We start from the raw sequence: 20,373 nt of genomic DNA on the forward strand, positions 1-20,373 counted from the left end.
GGAGGCCAAGGATGAGACGAAGGGATGGGGTGGAGAGGTATATGAGAGAGAGGAGTGTGAGCTGGGAGCAGGGCAGTGAAGTGAAGGGGGACCGGGTTTCATGGAGGCGATTTGTTTGTGGCCACCCCTTACGGGATTAAGGCGTTTGGCAATAGATAGTGAAAATTAAATATTGTTAGCCTAGCTTGAACCCTAATCAGCTATTTTATTTCCAGGCGAATTCAAGGCTACACCTCTAGTTACTACTGTAGCAACTACAACTACACCTACTTCTGCTACGTCGACTGCTACCGCCACTTCTGCCGCTGCTGCTGCTGTTACTACTACTACAGCTACTACTAAAACTACCACTCCTGTCCTTTTTTGTGCTAATGAGTGGATTTCTGTACATGGAAACTGCTATAAGGTAAGTTTGAGAGAGAGAGAGAGAGATTACAAATTACCATTATTACTTCTACTGCCCATTCTGTACCTGTGCGTATAGATGGATTAATTCTTAGGAAAATTATCAGGATGTAAAGTAATGTTAGACAGATACGATACATAGCCGTAGTTGGTTTGTTTTCATCTGACGGCACTGGGTCACTCTGAGTTCTGGCATGGAAACGAGATATCTTTTGCCTGGCCAGCCGCCCTGCACTGTGGTCCGACACCTATTGATCCCAGTGATAGAAGCTCCCTCCTCTAACTTTGTCAGGTGGAGGGTAACAACTTAGAAACTATCTAATCAGTCAATACTAAACATAACCTGGGCCCTTCAGCTTCCTTGTGCAGGTTACATTGAAATTTCTGAGTATTATTTTTTTTATTTTACTTTTTCATTATTTTCAAAAGACTACTTAAGACATATCATTGTACCTATTAAAAGGCACCAGTTCACTATAAGACACATAACTAAGTGAAACCTGGCCCGGAAACGAAATCTCTACGCCAGGCCAGCTGCCCTGCCACCCAGCTCTACGGTCGGACACCTATTGATCACACTGGTAACGACACCCTCCACTGACTGTCAGGTGGACGGTAGAAACAGTTCCAATTTCCCTAGTGTTCGAAAAGCCTCTGAACTGGGACAGGAGGCTCTACTATGCTAAGAATGCACATCTGATTGTATAAGAAACTATATATATCTTATCGACAAGTTGAATAACACCGTACCATAAACCACCCTCATCTCCGTGGGGCTGGAACCCACGTTTTCACTGCAGTCCGAGTATTCTGCCTGTCGTTAATATGTGGGGTGTGTGCATTCAACAAAACGTCATAATTTCGTGATGGCCACACGTCTTTTAGGCCTGCAGTGGCGAGGTGGATTCGAGCCCCACACGTATAAAAAAGAAGTTAAACTGAAGTCCTTTTGGTGGCGGTGTTAATAAATTTCCAGGTGTTCTTGAGAATGCAGCACATATGAAATAAAGAAGCTATGGTGCTGAAAGGGTTATAAAATACTAAGTTTTCTCCTTGCTTTCAGTATCCAGCATCACCCCATCTCTATGTGGGAATAGAAGTCGAGATAAAAATGACTTTGATGATGATGATGAGAGATTTACGAGAAGAGAGTGTGTGTGAGGAAGGTGGAGAGAGAGGGAACCAAGAATGACGTAGAGGAATAGGGTGGAGACGAATACGAAGTAAGGTGGTGTGTGTTGGAGGGGGAGCAGCTTGATTGCAGAAAACAGGGAGATAGGGAGGCAACTTGTGCGTAAACATCCCCTCAGGAAAATGGCATCTAGGAATGAAGAACTAAGTAGATGGTCACGGATGCAAACTATGTTGATATTAAAATGATGTGGGCTTGAAAAACATACAAGGGAAGGATAAGATTTAATATGCAGAATAAATAGCAAAGGATAAGGTGTTTCGAAATCTCCCAAGCCGCTTAGAATACGACCCTGACTAATGTGATTATTTGTCCAGATCTTTCACCAGTCTTTGAACTGGGACATGGCGTCTAAGATGTGTGCTACGTTTGGGGCTCACCTCATGACCGTCACCAGCGACCAGGAGATGTCCTTTCTCAAGTGGTGAGTATCCGCCACACGGCAATAACACCTCAGACACCGTGACGTTACTGCTATACTTCCTTCACTTTAACTTGGGCCAAATTTTCATCCTTTTACAACTAATATTAACACCTCAAGCATAGTGACGTCTATACCTCATTCACCTTAACTTTGCCCAAATGTTCATTCTTTTGCAACTTATATTAACTCCTCAAATACGGTGCTATACTTCCTTCACTTTAACTTGGCCCAGATTTTCATCCTTTTGCTACTTACTTCACGCAGCTCAGTGACAGAAAAAGATAATATTTTGGCTGTATATTCTTTCAGTAGCACTCCTTCATGTCTAGCATTATATAAGCGTTGATCTGTTGTTAAAATTCAGCATTCAAAGTGAAGGGATGGCAGTTTTAGGCCAAGGTAAAGTGAAAAGATTATAATCTGTTCTCCTTGCTTCCAGACGATTTTACGATTTTATTCAGGTAAGGGAGTTTTTTATGTGTCCGACTCTGGGCATAGGCTTCACAGCCTGCTGTCAAGGCCCAGCAGTCCTCCTACATACCATACACCTCTACATGTCACCGAAGGGTTAATGATAACTATACCTAAAACCTCCACTTCAATCGTCGGCCAGCGGGTTAAAACCATGAATTCACTTGTACCCATTTTGAAAGGTGACGCCTGTTTATTTTTCTTCTTAACGTCTCTGGAGAGGGACGCTTTCCTGAGTTCACACTGATACAACTGAGCGGCTCCACTGCCTCGCCTTTTCTCCCTCCCTATCCCCTGAAAGTAAGGTTGTAGGTTGCAGAAGGGCAGCTTTGGTCTTCAGCCCACTAGGTTTACGTCCAAGATGAGTCTAGTGCCATAAACACAGCATATTCTTCCTAATAACAAACTTTCTGATTAGTATGAGTTGAGACCTGTGGTAGTGAAGGGGCAGAGAGCTATCTCAGTTTATTTCTGTACATCAAAGATCTTCCTTATTCTGCCCGTGCTAGCGATAAAGCATTTAATTTATACAGTGACGTTTTCCATGCTGTTTTTTTTTTCTGCTGATCGATAATGTTATTGCCCTTTCACGTTGATGAGTTTTGCTTTATTCACTTATTAAGCTGTCTATTCTTTTACTTATTTTAATTCAGTGCTTGATACCAGCAGATTTATTTATCCAACTTCGAGGATAATTTTCGAACAGGACGGGGTTGATATTGCTTTCATAACACCTCCATTATAAGTTAATTTAGAGTCACCTGGAAGTAGCAGAAATAGACAATAGGTGGAGGTTATGGTACTGAGCACATCCTTTCGATTCTTTGATTTCTTTTATAGTTTATTTTCGCTGCTTGTTTACATCATGACCCTCCATTCAATCGTATGTAAACACGAGTTCCTGTAATTCTTTCAGTCCAATTACGTATTACTGTATATTTTTCCTTGCGTCAGACAGTTGTAAGTAGCTACAGGAGAGCCCCCATTTAGTATACAGATAATGACAGTTAGGCCTATATCTAATACCTGTAATCAGATGGTTTAGTATATAGATAATCTTGCTTGTAACTGACGATTTTACTTTGCATAAGAATAGTCCGTAGGTTGAACAGAGGTTTATGAAGGCTGTATTCAACTTCACCAGTTAAAAGGAAAAAAACTCGGTGTGATTGACCGTTTTACTGCTGTTGACACATACTGACGCCTGATACTGCCACTGCTGTTGGCGTCACTCTAATTGGCTTATTTAAAATTGTGTGTAGTTTTCAGGGAGGTATTATGTCAGTGTTACGAGTATATAAGGCCCCTCCATTCTCCACCTACACCTTCATTACATCTTCATATATATATATATATATATATATATATATATATATATATATATATATATATATATATATATATATATATGTAAATACGGTATATCTATCTATCTATCTATCTATATATGCTCATAACATTACACAGTATTTTTGGTATGTATATTGCTTAGAAACTGGGAAAATTTTTGTTGTTATTACGATATCTTGTCATTATGTGAAGTAATGCTCGTAATTATGCTCATCAGTCTCTGACTTCATTACATTTGCTATTAGTGTGGAGAGGTTTGATATATATATATATATATATATATATATATATATATATATATATATATATATATATATATATATATATATATATATATATATATATATATATTTACAGCATATTTTTTATTTCTATTATACCCCGGTACTTGCATACAGAATTAAACGTCATTTTTTTTCTTTTTCCCGCATCCATCAGTCAGGATCGGCAAATCTTTTCCCATTGGTTGCGGTTGGAAGGGACGGAGTGAATCGGAGGTAGTAAGGCAGTAAGTAGGTGCGACAGGTAAAGATCTATGATTCTGCAAGCGAAACAAAAACACCATTTCCAAAACTCGAAAAAATAAACGTTCATCGCTGGTGTGGGGAGATGGTTAGAAATACAAGAGTTATCTTCAGAGACCTGCGGCGACCATGCATCAGCTGATGCAACAGGTGACGTCAAATCAGCTCAAAATTTCAAGCTGTGTAACTTTGCGTATGATAAGAAAATCGCTCAGACCTCTCCAAGAGCAGATATTCAAACTTCCCTTGGAGAGAGAGAGACAAAAAAAAAAAAATCCCAGGTGAACCACTTAAAAGACCTGTCAACGTCGCCGCAGGCAGCATTCTTCATCAGTGAATGAGTTAAAATCGTCTGGTGATGGGAAAAAAGCCACAGGATTTTAGTCCTAATCATCACCATCATTCTGACCGAAGTCTGAATGAGGTAGAGTCCAGAAAGCAAGGGGAAAAAAGATGCTGTAAGAATTAGTCAGCTATACTCAATGAAATAATAATAATGATAATAATAATAATAATGTCTCTCCCACACCCTGTGCTTGCCAAATAAATAACTTATACTTTTTTCAGGCTGATGACAACGGACAATGTCAGACTTTACCCTCAGCCCATTTGGATAGGGCTGAAGATGAGTGACGATTTAGGTAAGTCTCTCTCTCTCTCGTCCGGTCAGACTGTACTGTACCTCTTCCCCTTGTTCATTGTCACCCACTAATGCAGATAATGACAGTGGTGTAAATATTAACTGTAGCGAGTCTTGTTATGGGAGAAAACCGAATCTTAAAATATTTTGTCTGCTTTACTGACCCTAAAGCAGAGTAATTGGCTTGCTATTCAGTCGTCTTTAATAGCAATTGAATCTAAGCTGAACTAACTTATCTAAAGCTACTATGAGCCATATGTATCCTAACCCAACCCAACAAAATGCAACCCTTTCCATCCTCATGTAACGTAGCCAAGCGTATGCAAATGCAACGATTCCTAACCCAACAGAAATCCAACTAAACTTCAGCCCGTCAAACCAACTCTAACGGTGCCAAATCATACTTGTTCCTACTTAACCTAACCTAGCAGTGGAATTTAAATTATTCTCACCCAGCCCAATCCATCTTAACCAAATCAAACTCAGCCAAACCTCTCCATTCTACTCTCACCAATCGTAAACGGGACTTAACCAGTTTCAACCACACGTACTCCACCCTGACCTTACCAAACCAAACCTAACCCAAACCAAATCAAGCCCAACCCAGATCAAGCCAGTTCTCCATAGACTTAACAAAGCGTCAATCTAATTCTAATATAACCAAACCTGACCCTAAACCATTGCGCTGCCAGAATATAAGAGGTACGATGATCCCAACTTCACGAACCTGAACTTGGCCCACAGAGAATGGAACTGACGTATTGAAATTTACACATCAATCTAAAACAAAACGAAACCTAACTAGAACACCTTAAAATTGTCCAAACACAATTTAGATGAAAAACTTCCAACAGTCACTGTCTAGTCCTGTAGTCCCGCTAGAAGCCCAGCCACAAAGGGACCTTGAGGTCAAGATCGCTGATCTTGTGCCTGTCACCTTAGATCATCACAGTCTATAAGTCCGCCAAGTTTGGTGGCTCTAGCTTTAATCCTTCGTGGAAAATTAGATGACATCCGGAATATCTGGAAAAGTCCCATATTTGACCCCAGGCGATCTCAGAGAATAATCAACCGATTTCTGCCATACTCCTTTTTGCACAGCATCTCCCTTAGGGCTGTATTTTAGTGAAGTTTCAGCTTCTTAGCTTAAGTTGTTCTTGAAAGTTTAGCGTGGCTGATTCCCTTTCCTGTGTTTAGGATAATATTCGGAAACTACTGTAGTTTGACGGATTGCCACCATATAAGGCCAAAAGTAGCAGACAGCTCTGCGACTAAGTTGATCAAGTTTGAAGGTTGTAGGCCAAATAGCCTTTGAAATATCGCAGTTGTAAATGAATAAAAATAGTAATATTGACAAGAATAATAAAACTTCCCACAGGGATGTGGGAAGTTTTAACTACACTCAACCAAACTTTTACGAAACCACTGTATGCCTTACCAAACCAAAACAAAGCAAACAAAACTCAAACCTCGCCAAATGAAACCTATTTTTAGACCTGACCTACATTTAAATGTACTCTAACTGTAAATCTAAGTTGAAAACTCATCTAAACATAAATTTTACCCAACTTTAACTTTTAATCTTACCTAGCTTTCGGTCTTAGCTAACAGTAAACTTCTGTACCACCAGAATATGAATGGTATGACGGTTCCAACATCACCAGCCTGTCCTGGGGCCATGGAGAACCGAACACGAACAGTGGAAGGGAGAAATGCGTGAGGGTGCTTCCACGCAACTGCGAATTCTCCACTGCTGTCTGTGAGAGTTCCCTTCCCTACATGTGTGAGGCTCCACGAGGTAAATAGGAAGTTATTTGTGCGATCATGGACATAAGTTCTTATATACATAGAGAGAGAGAGAGTTGAGGAATATTTTACACCATTTACGGATGACATTAGTCGGTGATTTTTAGATTAACGTTTACAGATCTTTCTATATTCCCTATACAGGCATGCCGTTTACTACCCTGCCGCCTCCGACTGCTCCCCCCGACGTGTTATGCAACGACACCCACCACCAGCCACATGGGCCTCCCTGGCTTCTGTATGACGGTCACTGCTACCGCTTTGTGGGGTCGGATGTGGCACCAGGGGAGGAGCCTTTGACCTGGTGGCAGTCGCAGGTGTCATGCCGAGATGAAGGCGGTAACTTGGCGTCCATTCACTCACTGGAGGAGAATTACTGGATTATGTCTAAGGTAAATTTTGTTTTTGCCACCTCCAGATGCGTTTATTCCTGTCTGTAGCAGTTAAAGGGTAATGAAGGCCATACCTAACCCCTTCAGTTCATATAGTCTCACGTAAATTGAATAAAAATCGTCTGGATGTAACAAGAAGGGAGAAATATTAGCAGAGTTATTCTAAATCGAAACTTTTGTGTCATCAGCTATTATATTATTTTCCTGTGCGCACCAGAGGATTTTATCGAAGAGGTTAGGAATGTCGGGAGGAAGGAGGTAGTATTGCATCCATTCTTTCACAGGAGAAGAATTTTTGGATTTGTGAGGGTACAGACAGTCTTCGCATAATATGTCATTTTGGTTAGTAGAGGTGCCTGTTATGCAGTCGTGCGTTATGGTTACAACAGAGCCTATGGGGAAGAAGAGAATTTGTTAGAATCTTCCCTAGTCACCCCCGAAGCCTGCCCTAACCACCACGAACTGGCCTTAAAGTACTAAACGTTCAGAAGGAAGCCTAACAACACGTTTATTAATACTCGTACGCTTCTTTTAAAGTATACTTATATGAACTCTAAAGGGATGGTGAAGTTGGATTGTCTTTGTTTACGTGAGGGAGGAGAGACGGAGCTGAACCATGATGATTTCTTGTATTTTTTTATGATAGGCTTTCCGAACGAGTGGGTAGTGATAATGTTTATTAACTCTATTTTTTCATATGTTGAGTAGGGCAAAATCGTCTGGAGGTTGCAAGAATAAAAAGATCGTTGGAAAATCATCGACATATTTACCAGGTGACGTTAACATACACAGCGTCAGCTGATGGCAGTAGCACCCGCCCACTACAGTGCTACTTTCGCTAACAACTTTTACTCCACCTCATTCACATATATAACTTTTTCACAGTCAAGATTCGATAAAATAAAAGAACACAGTGTAATGTAGTTAGTGTTAATTAAATACGGAAGGAGTGTAGTTACCCCAGTGTTGTTGAACATAGCGAAACGTATATCTAAGTTAGCGTAACCTAATCAAACCTCATCCAGCCAAACCTAACCTAACGTACAGTACGTACAATATCGAAATTGGACCAACCCAAACTATACCTTTCCTAACTTAACCAGACCTAACCAGTCCATCGTAATCTAATCTAACCTAATCTGTTCTTACTCATCCCTGTACAGATAGCAGCCTTGGACAGTGAAATGGTGTGGCTGGGAGGAAGAGAAATGGGAAATTCTGGTTACACTTGGCTTGACGAAACTCCTTTTGATTTCGTGAACTGGGGAACGGGAGAGCCAAACAATATATTCGGTAAGTCTTCCAGGTAGATAATTTTGAAGAAAAGTGAATGTGGAGAAAAGTAAGATTATGGTATGTTAAAAGAGAGTAGCACAAGTGGTTATGAGAGGCAATACCGGGTAAAGAAACACACTAAATTGCAGGATTCAGACGGTGGGTAAAAAGTTGGAGGAGGTTAATATTAAGTGTCTGGGAGCCTTAACATAGGCAATTCTACGCTGTTGCAACTCTCCATCTGACCAAGCACATACCCCTCACCTCCCTGCACACCCAACCAAGCTCATAACGGCCCTCACCTCCCCCCCCCCAACTCTATAACACAGACAGCAGGTCGCACTGAAATCTGATTTTTTTTTTTTTTTTTTTACTTTTTCATAAAAGAAAATGAAGATCCAGCATTTTACCTCTCAGAAGGCACCAGTTCACTATAAGACTCCTAACGAAGTGAGGTTTCATGACTATAGTGAATACTTTCTGAGTTCTGGCATCAGATGCCTTGTGCAGATTACATTGAAATCTCCGAGATTTTGTTAAAACTACTTAAGAAACAGCATTCTGCATATCAAAAGGCATCATTTCACCATAAGACACATACCTATGTGAAATTTCATTACCCTGTAGTTAATACTTTCTGTTACAGATATTTTATGAACAGAGGACACCAGTAATCTGGTTCATGGATTTTTTTTTTTTATTCATTTGTTTATCCTTCCTCTGTTCTGTTATATATATATATATAAATATATATATATATATATATATATATATGTATATATATATATATATATATATATATATATATATATATATATATATATATATATATATATATATATATATATATATATATATATATATATATATATATATATATATATATATATATATATATATATATATATATTCCTCCGGAAACGAAATCTCTACGCCACCTATTGTTGTTGATCCCAGTAATAACGATACCCTCCTCTGACTCCGTCAGGTGGAGGGTGAAAATGCATTGGCCCATTCAGATTCCTTGCACAGGTCGCACTGAAATCTCGGATTTTTTTTTTTTTTTTTCCAGAAAAACTGCTTAAGATACAGCATTCTACCTATCCAATTCTCCAGTTCACTATAAGACATAACTGTGTGAAATGTCATGACTATAGTGAACTGCTTCGGAAACAAATATCTGCGCCCAGTTGCTCAGCTCTACGGACGGACACCAGTGATAACAATACCCTCCTCTGACTGTCAGGTGTAGGGTGAAATTGGAGGTTGAGGTGAAAGATATATTACTTCAAGGTAGGAGAGTAACATGACTACTCGGCTGCATTTAGAATTGTAGGAGGGTTAGTATGGAGTCTTAAGAGAGGCCTGGGTGAAAGTGTTTTACAACCAACACTCGTAAGGGAGTGAAACCTGGGCAGTGAGTGACAGGGAACTCCTAAGGTTGCATACTGTAAGAATGTCCTTTCCCTGAACATGGAGGATGTTAGTGAAATTCATGGATGTTATGTAATGGAAGAATGAGCTGTTGGAGTGTACAGTGCTATACATGGGCTTTATGGAATGGAAAAAAGAACTATTGGAGTGTTACTGGGACAGCTGAGAGGACAAAGAGGAATAAACTGAGATCGTATGGGCATGAACAAAGAATGGACACTGTTAGGTTGCCAGAGAAAGTTGTGAAAGAAAGATAGAGTGCAGTGTTGGTAGAGACAGACCTTATGTGGTGTGGAAGATGGTAGTGGAACAATATATTGGTGAAAGAGAAGGAAGAGGAGTGTCTGAGAGACTGAGAGAGGTCTATGAGGAAAGGGTAACCTGGAGGCGTTTCTGTCGCTGGTGTACCCTGTTTGGGGGTTCCCAGGGAGGAACAGTGCCTCGTCAATAATGATGATGATGTTTTATACTCACAGAAGCAGACTCATGATAATTTCCCCGTCGTAACTAAGCCTTATAATTGCGACGTGGAAAGATTCTGCATTACTCTTTCGTTGTCCTTTAATATCTGATGTATTTAAGAGGGACGCCTTCAAGTGATGGCACGGATATAATCAGGGGTCTCAACTGCGTGGCTATACAAACGTCCCTTAATTACTAAAAAGGAGGATAGTGGATCGCAGGAGGACAACTTGAGCCTGCAGTCCACCAGGATCACATTTCAGATGAGCCTGGGGTTACAGCTACTACTACTACAACTACTACTACCTAAGATCAGTTTTTGCTTGAAAGACAAGGAGAGAAACTGCTGAATCTTGCCATGTCTCCTGTTCTTCGTGCACAGACAAGGTTAACATCTTTGGGGACTATTTAGCGGCAGCAAGAATAATTGAAATGGATGTTACATGGATTCAAAGGATTATCAGAAATATACAGTCAGGCAGATTTGTCCTTTTCCTCTCTCAGGTGCCTGGTGGACTGATGCTACGTCTCTTGGGTTGCATAAGATTTTGATTAACACACTGTGGTTCGAATGCTGGAGGCAGTGAGATGTTTTTCTAACATGTAAAACACTACCAAGGGAATAGATCAGTTTCGTATCTTTAACCCCCTCAAACTAATGATATATGATTGTAAATATAACGCCTCCAGACGATTATATTTAGCTTTGGAGATCATTTGAGAACTAGAAGAGATTTAGCTGCCATTAACGTCTTCAAGCCTAGAGGTCTGTCCTAAGTTGAAGTGAAATCGTCTGGAGGTAACAAGAATTAAGTAGCATATTCGTTGTAGCCCCGATTTCACCTGGAATGTGAACCAGTGGACTACAATCTAAAGTTCTCCTGCTCCTCCTGTACGCCACTATTCTCCTTTCGGGGGATAGGGAGGAGTCGAGGGGCATTTGTATCACCTGACAGTGGAGTCACATGTTTATATCGGTGCTACCATATGTCACCAGACGAGGGATTAAATGCCCTGGAATGTGGTATCCTAGCCTCTGCCGCCTACTTACCGAATTGGTAATATGGGATTAGTTCTTATCATTTTAAGCTGATCCCAGTAATAAAGCTTTTAATTACATTGGAATTGGAATCTGCATTGTAACACTTATAGCAATGGCAAGTATATACACCTTTTTCCCCTTTCAGATCAGGAGGACTGCATCGGCATGTTTACACGGCGTGAGGGATATTGGAATGACCAGGTAACATCGGCCTGTACTTTAAGTGGCATGAGAGTATTTGTAGCACTTCTTCCTTGGCGATTTATTTTAAATACTGCACCTCAACTACTTCTTGAATATTAGTTAGATTGGCGACAGTTTGCATCATTAACACAGACGAGGATATTGAAGCATAAAGTGCGGAATAAATGGTAGGAAAATGTGCGGTAAAGCCTTCAAAACCATTTCTAGAGGACTTGCAGGGACCTCTCCACTATTTTTTTCTTATTTGTAGCAGATGTCACCGTGGGAACACACATGCGTTCGTCTCACCAATATAATCATTCGTTTTCATCATGCCATACCACTGTGTAATATTGGCTGTATCAGTAAACATACAATCTGAGAGTCACAGCTGATGCACTTAGGGTACCATATGTAATAGATCTGAGTATGGCAGACAATTCATATCCCTTATACAGGAGCCAGTGTGTTTACCTCATCTCTAGCCTGATCCCCACATCCTCCCTAAGATCCTTGCCCTCGTACGGCCAAACATGCTTACTGATATGCCTTCCCAAAATCAATATGCTTTCCTCGGTGCCTTCCAGTTCTACCTTTCTATCCGTGGCCAGGCGCAGTTGCTCGTAGATGGTCATAAAAAAGTGACCCTTTGCCAACGAGATGTTTTTTTGATCCCGGAGCTCAATGTAGGAGATGGTGCTGAGTGGTAAAAACATCATCATTAATGCTGGATGGCGGCCATCTACAGTAGGTGGCCTATGCTGTATACCCTGGACAGTTTTCTATGATGAGCACCCTATTTTTCTCCCCTTGCGGAAATCATCAGTTGTCGGATGAAACACTTTCATCAAAACAGCACGTTACCACTTTGACGGTGGCCCACCCTTTCAGGTTATGAACTTACTCGATGGCCAGTTTCTCCAGGCTCACAAACACAAATGAAAAACTCTGGTGAACCAGTGGATGACAAGCGGTTGAAGCTTGCACTGGTCAGTTAAGCTGCAGAGAGCAAGATGGTTGGCCGCTCCATGTTGGTTATGTATCCCGATGCCTGCACCTCCTTGTTTGGTAGAAAAGCAGAGGAAGCCAGGCGTTTCCGATACAGCCCCGTCTAAATCATTCTGAAGAGCTGGGCCGTTTCGTAACTACTTTCCTCTTCAACTTTCTTTAACACAGGAAGAAAGACGGCTACAGCTTCAGCATTGGCAGTGGAGGCTTTACCATGCAACTGCCCATGGTGAAGGCCAGGGCGCTTGACAGACTAGCTCACTCGCCCTTTGCTGGCATATAAGTCACGGGTCGGCATCCTTTGCGTCAATTTCGACACTTTTACATAAATTTCCCTGTACTTTCTCACGCAGCTGACGGGTATCCAGAGGTGAATGACTTAAACATTGCAAAAAGACATACTTCATCAAGATCTTTTCCCACTCTATAAACTTAGGATCACACATAAATCTCTCAACATCCTGCGACCCCAACCAAATATCAGACTTAGATTTACCACGTATCTTCCGGCTGGTGTATAGTGTGGACTCGCGAATATTAAAAGGCTTGAGCAATATCCACCACCTTTTCTTGGCTGTGTTGGCGATGCAGAATTTCCCTGTCTATTGTTAGGAAGAGAGTGTACGGTTATGAGATCGCCCAGCACAGGATGCACCATTTTTCTGCTAAAGGGCCACAATGGATGAACACACACACACACACACACACACACACACACACACACACACACACACACACACAGAGCAATCCGAATCCAGCAGGAGTACAAGGAAGAAACAACCTGGGGGGGGAACTCCGACATCCAGAAGATACCGTGTTGTTGAGGTTTGCAATTCATACGTCACTACGCGCCAGATTTGAAATGTTGGCGGGGTTTTGCATTCCGCTTAGGCCGCATATAATAGGTCAGAATCTGCGCATAATGGATTGGGGCCACAGTTTTTGAAGCAACGGATCCGTGCATGACAAACTCGCCCATGCCAGGGAAGAGTGTACCTTTAGTGACAGTGTTAGAAATAAAATCTTCTAACCAAAATTGAACATACTTTCACACACTGACTATTGTTGGTGGGACATTATTCTCTAGTCCACATTGCCAGTTGTTAATCACTGTACACATATTTATGACACATTGATATATACAGAATGATGGTAACTGGAATGATCATAAAAGTGAGCACTGCAGAGTGGAATACGGAGTGAAAGTTCGGCCATCTACTTACAGCAGCTATCCATCCCTCTCTCTCTTATAGTTCAACAGGAAACCAACAAAATGACATTATTCTTCCCTTATCTAATGTCGTTGTCAACAGTGCACAGTAATATGGTATGATGAAAAAATGAGTTACTACATAGGTCAAAAAACTCTCGTATGCTCCCACCATGCCGTGCGGGGGCTTGATCAGGTGACCATTAGTTTGCTTTGTAAAAATGAAAAATGAAATAAAAGGAGTGACAATTTGCAAACCCTCCATAATATGAACCACTGATAAAGTATTTTGCATTTGTTTTTGAGACTGCATCTATATTTTTCTTTACCCTTAACGATAAGACGAAAGACAACGTGGAAAGTAAGAGTACATACATATCTGATAAATTTTGGGTGAATAATATTGAAAAAATATATCCTGTTCTGGTACTATAATGAAAATAACTAATGGGGAGTTTACTGAGATCCTGTACTGATTCTTTCTCTCAGATCTGTGCTGTGATTGAGCCGTATGATAAGAATTGAGGAAAACAGTACTCTTTTTACCTTAATCTGGCTTAGGTTTTTGTCCACTTGCAATGTGTATCACGTAGCTCATTGGCAGAATAAAACAGTGCTGTGGCTCTCCATCCTTTCCTTAACACATCACGACTAACACAGAATTCTACCTTTGCCTTGTCGTTATATTCAGAGTCCAAGAAGAGATGAAACTTTTTAGGTCAAGTTAAAGTGAAAGGAGAATAGATTAATAGGAAAAGTGATAGCCTCAAATAATCCTTCCCCTTCAGAATTGTGCCGTTAAAGAAGGTAGGGTGTGCAAGCGTCGCCTTGGTGAATTCCACACAGCCATCCAGCCCACTCGATCTCCAGGCGGGTATTGTCCGGAAGGCTGGATGTCGACAGGTGAGGTTGATCTTGGCTTTTTCGGACAATTTAATTCATCTGTAGGAGAAATGTCCGGTAGTGCATGGGTGAGTGGAAGCTGTGTCTAATCCCTTCATTTAGGTGTCTCTGTCTGAGGCGTAAATGTGTGTTAAGACGGCTTTGTTTTCATCTCACGGAAATAGGCCACCCCCACGGCTCGAATGCTAAGTTATGGATACTTGAAAATTGATGGGCGGTAGTTATGACTTAGGAATGAGTGTCCTTGGTTCCTAGTCAAGTTAACCCAGTCGAACTAAATGAGGTCATCAACTGAGCTGAAAGGGGTTATGGATATTTGCCAAGTTAAGACAAACGCAGTATGGTAGCAAGAAAAACGTGGAATGTAAATCATCTGGTAAGGAGGGATTAACCAGAACTGTGGTGGTGAAAAGGGTCGAGTGTACAAGATGAAACAGGTGGAGTATCACAGCCATGCAGCCAACTCAACCCCCTGGTGCTGACTGTCCCCAACACCTGCCTTTATCCTGCTAACACCCGTGCCAGTTTATTGTGATTTGGAATGTCCTTTGATAGTGAGGAGGCTAGAAGCAGTCTCCAGGAATCCTTAAGATGGCTACCCCAAGAAATTTGGTTCAAGACCTTGTGTAGTGAATGGGTTAAGTATTCCAGGTAGCAGACTCTACCATTTTCTTGTTAAACATAACTTTTATATATATATACTTGTCCAGCTTTTTTTGTTTTGTTTTTTGACATTTTTCAACTGTATTTGGTTCTTTTGGTGGGGGAAAACTCGGGTACCATTGGAAGGCAGTTTTCATGAGTTCCAAGATGGTGTGGTTCAATAACTGAGAAGGAAGTGAGGTTTTGGTGCTCATCATGCTGGAAAATTTTGTATGTCGAGAATTTTATACACCAAATTTCAGCTGAAGTATAATGTTCTCGCTCGCTTCGCTCGCTCGACTAATAAAAAATCGTAATTACTGATCATTTAAGGAAGGTTGCAATGTGATTGATAAAAGGAGAATGTAAGGGAGACGAGGGATGCAGAAGTGGGGTGCACAATGTACTGTGTTTGTGTGACAGTGCGAGAGTTTAAGGCTGTGTTTAGGTCATTTTGAAATCAACATGAGTTTATTAATTATACATTGCAAAAACAGTTCCCTCTTTCCTAACTAAACCAGAGCACATGCTGAAATTTCTGATGATGGTGTACTGTTTTATCAGGGATGTGTGGCCTGTGTACTGAGGGTGGAAGTTTGGGTGAGGAAGGAGAATATTTGACCTACTACACTTACAGCTTAACAATTGAGATGATAGAGCATATGTGATGGACAGCAGTACAGTTAAGAACATTTAGTTATGTATAAGCTTTTGTAATGAAACTTATTTAGCTGGTAATGAAAGCGAGGATGAGAGAGAAATACTGTAGTGTGGCCATCAGCTTCAGTACTTCATTGCCTCCTACTGTATCTCATCACCCACCACCGTCTCCTGTAATATTTATCTGCTTGCTTTCTCCGCTATTCCCTTCCATTCTTCCGTTCCGTCTTTGCCTTCACCTTAATTTTCATTTACCTATTTTATTCCCAGTGGTGTGTGTGTGTGTGTGTGTGTGTGTGTGTGTGTGTGTGTGTGTGTGTGTGTGTGTGTGTTCTATTTTTGCCGAAACTGTCAGCTGGAGGGGCCGGCTTAATAGTATGGTAACTAAGGCTTACTGCTCTGATACAAACTGACTGCAGTTGTCTTTCATACAGGAACGAAATGCTACAAAATCTTCGAGGAGAACTTAGATTTTGAGTCTGCAATTGCCGCCTGCAAGAACCTGAGTGAACACGGGAACCTGGCCAGTGTTCACTCTGCTGAAGAACAAGGTGAGAGAGAGAGAGAGAGAAGGGGGAGGTGGCAGTGTTCACTTTGCTGAAGGACAAGGTGCGTGAGATTATGATGATGACTTATAATTATGCTCGTATATGTTAGTATATATACAGGCTTGTAATTTTCAACTTTTTTTTTTGGGGGGGGGGGCTAGACAGAATTATATACCTCCGTACTACAAACTTAAAATGAAGCCGAAATGATTATTTTTTTTTTTACTTCCATGTTCACTTCCATATTTCTTATTATTGCTTTCAACGGACCAGCAACGTTTCCTTCCTGTTGAACCCTTCCAAGCACTTCACCCTCCAAATTTCCATCTTCACTCATCAGACTACCCAAGTACTAAAGTGCGCTTACATATTCCATTTAGGAAGTGAAGAGACGGAATGGGGTACAAGGTTTTGAGAGTAAATGTAGTGAAAACCTAAGTGATGATATCTAGGGCTGGTGGTGGTACTGTCAAAGCGGAGGGAGAGTGACCATGTGCGGTTTGCCACAAGAGTGGGATATGAAGGTATATGAAGGAGGGGGGAGTGAGCTGGGAGGAGGGTAGTCAAATGGTGGGTGACAGCGACTAGGGGGCGTTTTGCCTGCGGCCACCCTTTGCGGGATTAGGGCGTCGGGCTATAGATAGATAGATAGATAAGAGATGTAGTGTTATTATAGCTAGACGATGAGATAATGCTGATTTCGTTTGTGCCGTGTGTCGGGGAGAGCGTGTAAAGATTGTCAGGCGTGAAAAGATTGATCTTGCTGTGAGTCTCTTGAGTGTATGGAGGGGTTTTGTTAACTGGAGGAGATGTGCTGGAGAGGAGACCGGGACCGGAGGGTATGGAGTGGTTGGAGGAAGTTCAGCAAGCTGTTGCCTCTCCCGGCATTGAGAGGTCTCTCCCTCTGTGCTAAAGGATCTTGTATGCGACACGTAATAGGAGTGTAATGCCGTGTGGTAGTAAGACCTGGGTAGTAAAGAAAGAGGACATGCGTTGGCTTAAACATACAGAAATGATAATGATCAGATGGATGTGTAGTGCGTGCTTGAATGCGAGTTCAGGGGGTGTAGGTTTACGATTGAAAAAGTTGAGAGCAAGGTAGAGACTGGAGCATATTGTTGTGATGAGGAGGGGAAGACTGAGATGGTTTGGGCATGTTGACAGGATGGAAGATGGCATGTGGGTGCGGAAGGTGAGACGTGTGAACGTCGGGGGTAGGGTTGGGAGAGGCAGGCCGAAAAAAAAAAAAAAAATCTGGGTCGAGGTCATTAGTATGACCTCAGGGATAAGGGACTGAATAGGGAAACTGCCAGAGATTGAGTAACACGGAGAGCCGCCATTAGGTGACCAAGGCTGACGCATGCAAGCATGTTGGAGCCTTAAAAACGAAACGATATATATATATATATATATATATATATATATATATATATATATATATATATATATATATGAGTCCAAGCTGGATATAATAGAAAAGGCGATTATAACCCAGATGTAGGCCAGAAAATCATAACCCTTGTGTTACTGAACACCTTATTACAAAACTTTCCCTCCAGTCCTAGTTGTCATGGATTTTCAGAACATTTCTCTATTGATTTTTTTTTTTTTTTTTTTACATAAGATTATTGGTTTGAGGTCTGGCGGACTTGCAATTAACAACAGAAATCCGACAGCGCTGTGTGCAGGAGTTTTGAAAGTTGGGGGGGGGTTGAAAAAAAAGACTTTTTTCATAGCATACTCTATTCACAAAGTGATAAAGGAAACACTTACAAAATATTAGTGTAGTTGACCGCGTTTTTATTTTTCAAATTAAGTTATTACGTGAAGATTGGCAGCTTTTGGGAAAATGTGAACCATCCTATTCATTCATTCTTATATTTTGTAGAACTTTTTAACCTTTTCTGTTATTTTTCTATCTTGCAACATCCTTAGGATTTAATTTAATGAGTTGCATTTTTAGTATTATTTTCATTAGTGTTTTTAATTCATTCCAAATGGGGGGTTGAACCCCCCTCCCTCCTGTATGACGGCCATGAAATCCCAGTACCCAACTGCATGGATTGCTGTAGTTTGGCGAAGTTAATTAGGAGGGATCCTCGTAATTTTTTTTTTAATTGGGCATTGGTGACAGAAAAAAAAACTATGAGATATATCTATAGAAAAACATATACAGTTGACAAGACCAATGTCAGTGCAAAGGTTTATCTATATTCCTAGGCTGCTTCTCCCTCCAAAAGGGGAGTAGCCGAGACAGGACGACACACTCCCAATTTACTCCTCCACACACACACATTTACTATAATAGTGTCTTAGCCCCAGGTGTACAGGCAGCTGAGATAAATGCCCTGCCATTGTCATACATAGTAGTCTACTAAAGTTTTAGGTGTCTGTGTGGAAATAAGAAAATTTTTTTATGGTTTATCATGCAGATTTTGATAGGTTTGTCCCGACTGATGCCATCGGTAGTCTAAGCTTGTTGCATTGATAAATACGACTGACAGTCTGAGCCCAGTGCATCAGTCACTATCATCAGCAGTCTAAGCTTGCGTCTTCAGTTGATGTCAACAGCAGTGAAAGGGTTAAAACAATTACTTTCTCCCCCACAGTGTATTTAACCAGTGCGATGGGTGCAATGAACGACTCGGTGTGGCTGGGGCTTCGTAAACACAGAGCGAAATTCTACTGGATGGATCAGACCCCCATGACCTACACCAACTGGGCTGTGGGTGAACCTTCTGGAAGCATTCTTAACCCAGTGAGTATTTCTTCTACTGATTATAATCCCTGGCGTCAAGCAATGTAGGTATGCTTCATAGTTGTGCTTAGTACACTGGATATTGTACAATGATGACACTATAAATTGTGCATCATTTCTTTATTGCATGGTCAATTGTCCACATTTCTTGGTGGCAGCCGAAGATAAATTTAGTAAACAGCAAAGCATCAGCATACTCTCGCTTCATTAAACAGCTGACACCTTTATATACGTGTTTACATTGTCTCACTTCATCTCCCACTTCACATTCACTCCACGCATACATTTTAAAATAGTGAAAGCGCCACAAATATGCACAAAATTTAGTGATCATATTTTTTTGTCGACAAGCAAGCCAAATTTACTGTACCCTAGGATACAGTGGTGAACAAAGGAAGTGTGATGGTAAAAATACAATCCTTCTCTATGCACTTTGAATGGTGCCTTTTTAAAGTTTGCCACGCTAACGACTTTGTATCAGTTTTCTACCTCGGGTCCACATTGATCATGCAAGAAGCTGTGCATTTTCAGTTGAGATGAAAATGCATTGCAGAAGAAATGCATGTGTAACTCAGTGACGAAAAATGTACATGAAACACTCTGAGAAGTGGATTTTTTTTTTTTTTTTTTTGGGGGGGGGGGGTTAAGACAAAAAATATGGGGTGAAGCGACACCAGAATGTGGAGAGCGGCGATGGAGAAAATAAAAATACATAAGGAAAAGCTTCATTGTAATTAAGAAAAAGAACTTTCTGAAATTATAAAATGTGTGAAGCGTCTAAGTTGAAAAGTTCTCGGGCGTGTGAGGCGGAAAACAATTTTTGAAACGTGGCTAGAGTAGTAAAATGTATGCTTGAAATGGAGTGCAAGAAGAGTTTATTATATTGCACTGAAGGAGCTACAAACACTAAAAACTAAGTGATTTATTAAAGGGGATAGTGTGGTGCATTGCTGGACGTGAATGGAGCCGACTGCAAAAGGTTGGCGTCCAGTGAGTTGGCGGGCAATTTGACACCGTGTATTAATGTGTTGTTGTCCCAGGCTC

The 20,373-nt window shown here is 41.0% G+C and overlaps 1 protein-coding gene across 1 annotated transcript in view; it reads left to right on the forward strand.

Annotated features, from left to right (window-relative positions):
- The first annotated feature begins 351 nt into the window (after positions 1–351).
- Positions 352–20,373, forward strand: part of LOC145411924 (macrophage mannose receptor 1-like) — a 43,954-nt gene continuing 23,932 nt past the window's right edge. Inside the window, exons 1-10 of the mRNA XM_080281913.1 lie at positions 352–406; positions 1,915–2,021; positions 4,934–5,007; positions 6,637–6,804; positions 6,957–7,204; positions 8,368–8,497; positions 11,563–11,618; positions 14,607–14,778; positions 16,458–16,574; positions 19,181–19,329. Of these exons, the coding sequence (XP_080138039.1) occupies positions 1,942–2,021; positions 4,934–5,007; positions 6,637–6,804; positions 6,957–7,204; positions 8,368–8,497; positions 11,563–11,618; positions 14,607–14,778; positions 16,458–16,574; positions 19,181–19,329 (1,194 nt within the window). The 5' untranslated portion in view covers positions 352–406; positions 1,915–1,941. The remainder of the gene's footprint in view (positions 407–1,914; positions 2,022–4,933; positions 5,008–6,636; positions 6,805–6,956; positions 7,205–8,367; positions 8,498–11,562; positions 11,619–14,606; positions 14,779–16,457; positions 16,575–19,180; positions 19,330–20,373) is intronic.

The sequence above is a fragment of the Coenobita brevimanus genome, chromosome 1, assembly GCF_032717465.1.
Source record: "Coenobita brevimanus isolate Jiangsu-jjx chromosome 1, ASM3271746v2, whole genome shotgun sequence".
NCBI lineage: Eukaryota > Metazoa > Arthropoda > Malacostraca > Decapoda > Coenobitidae > Coenobita > Coenobita brevimanus.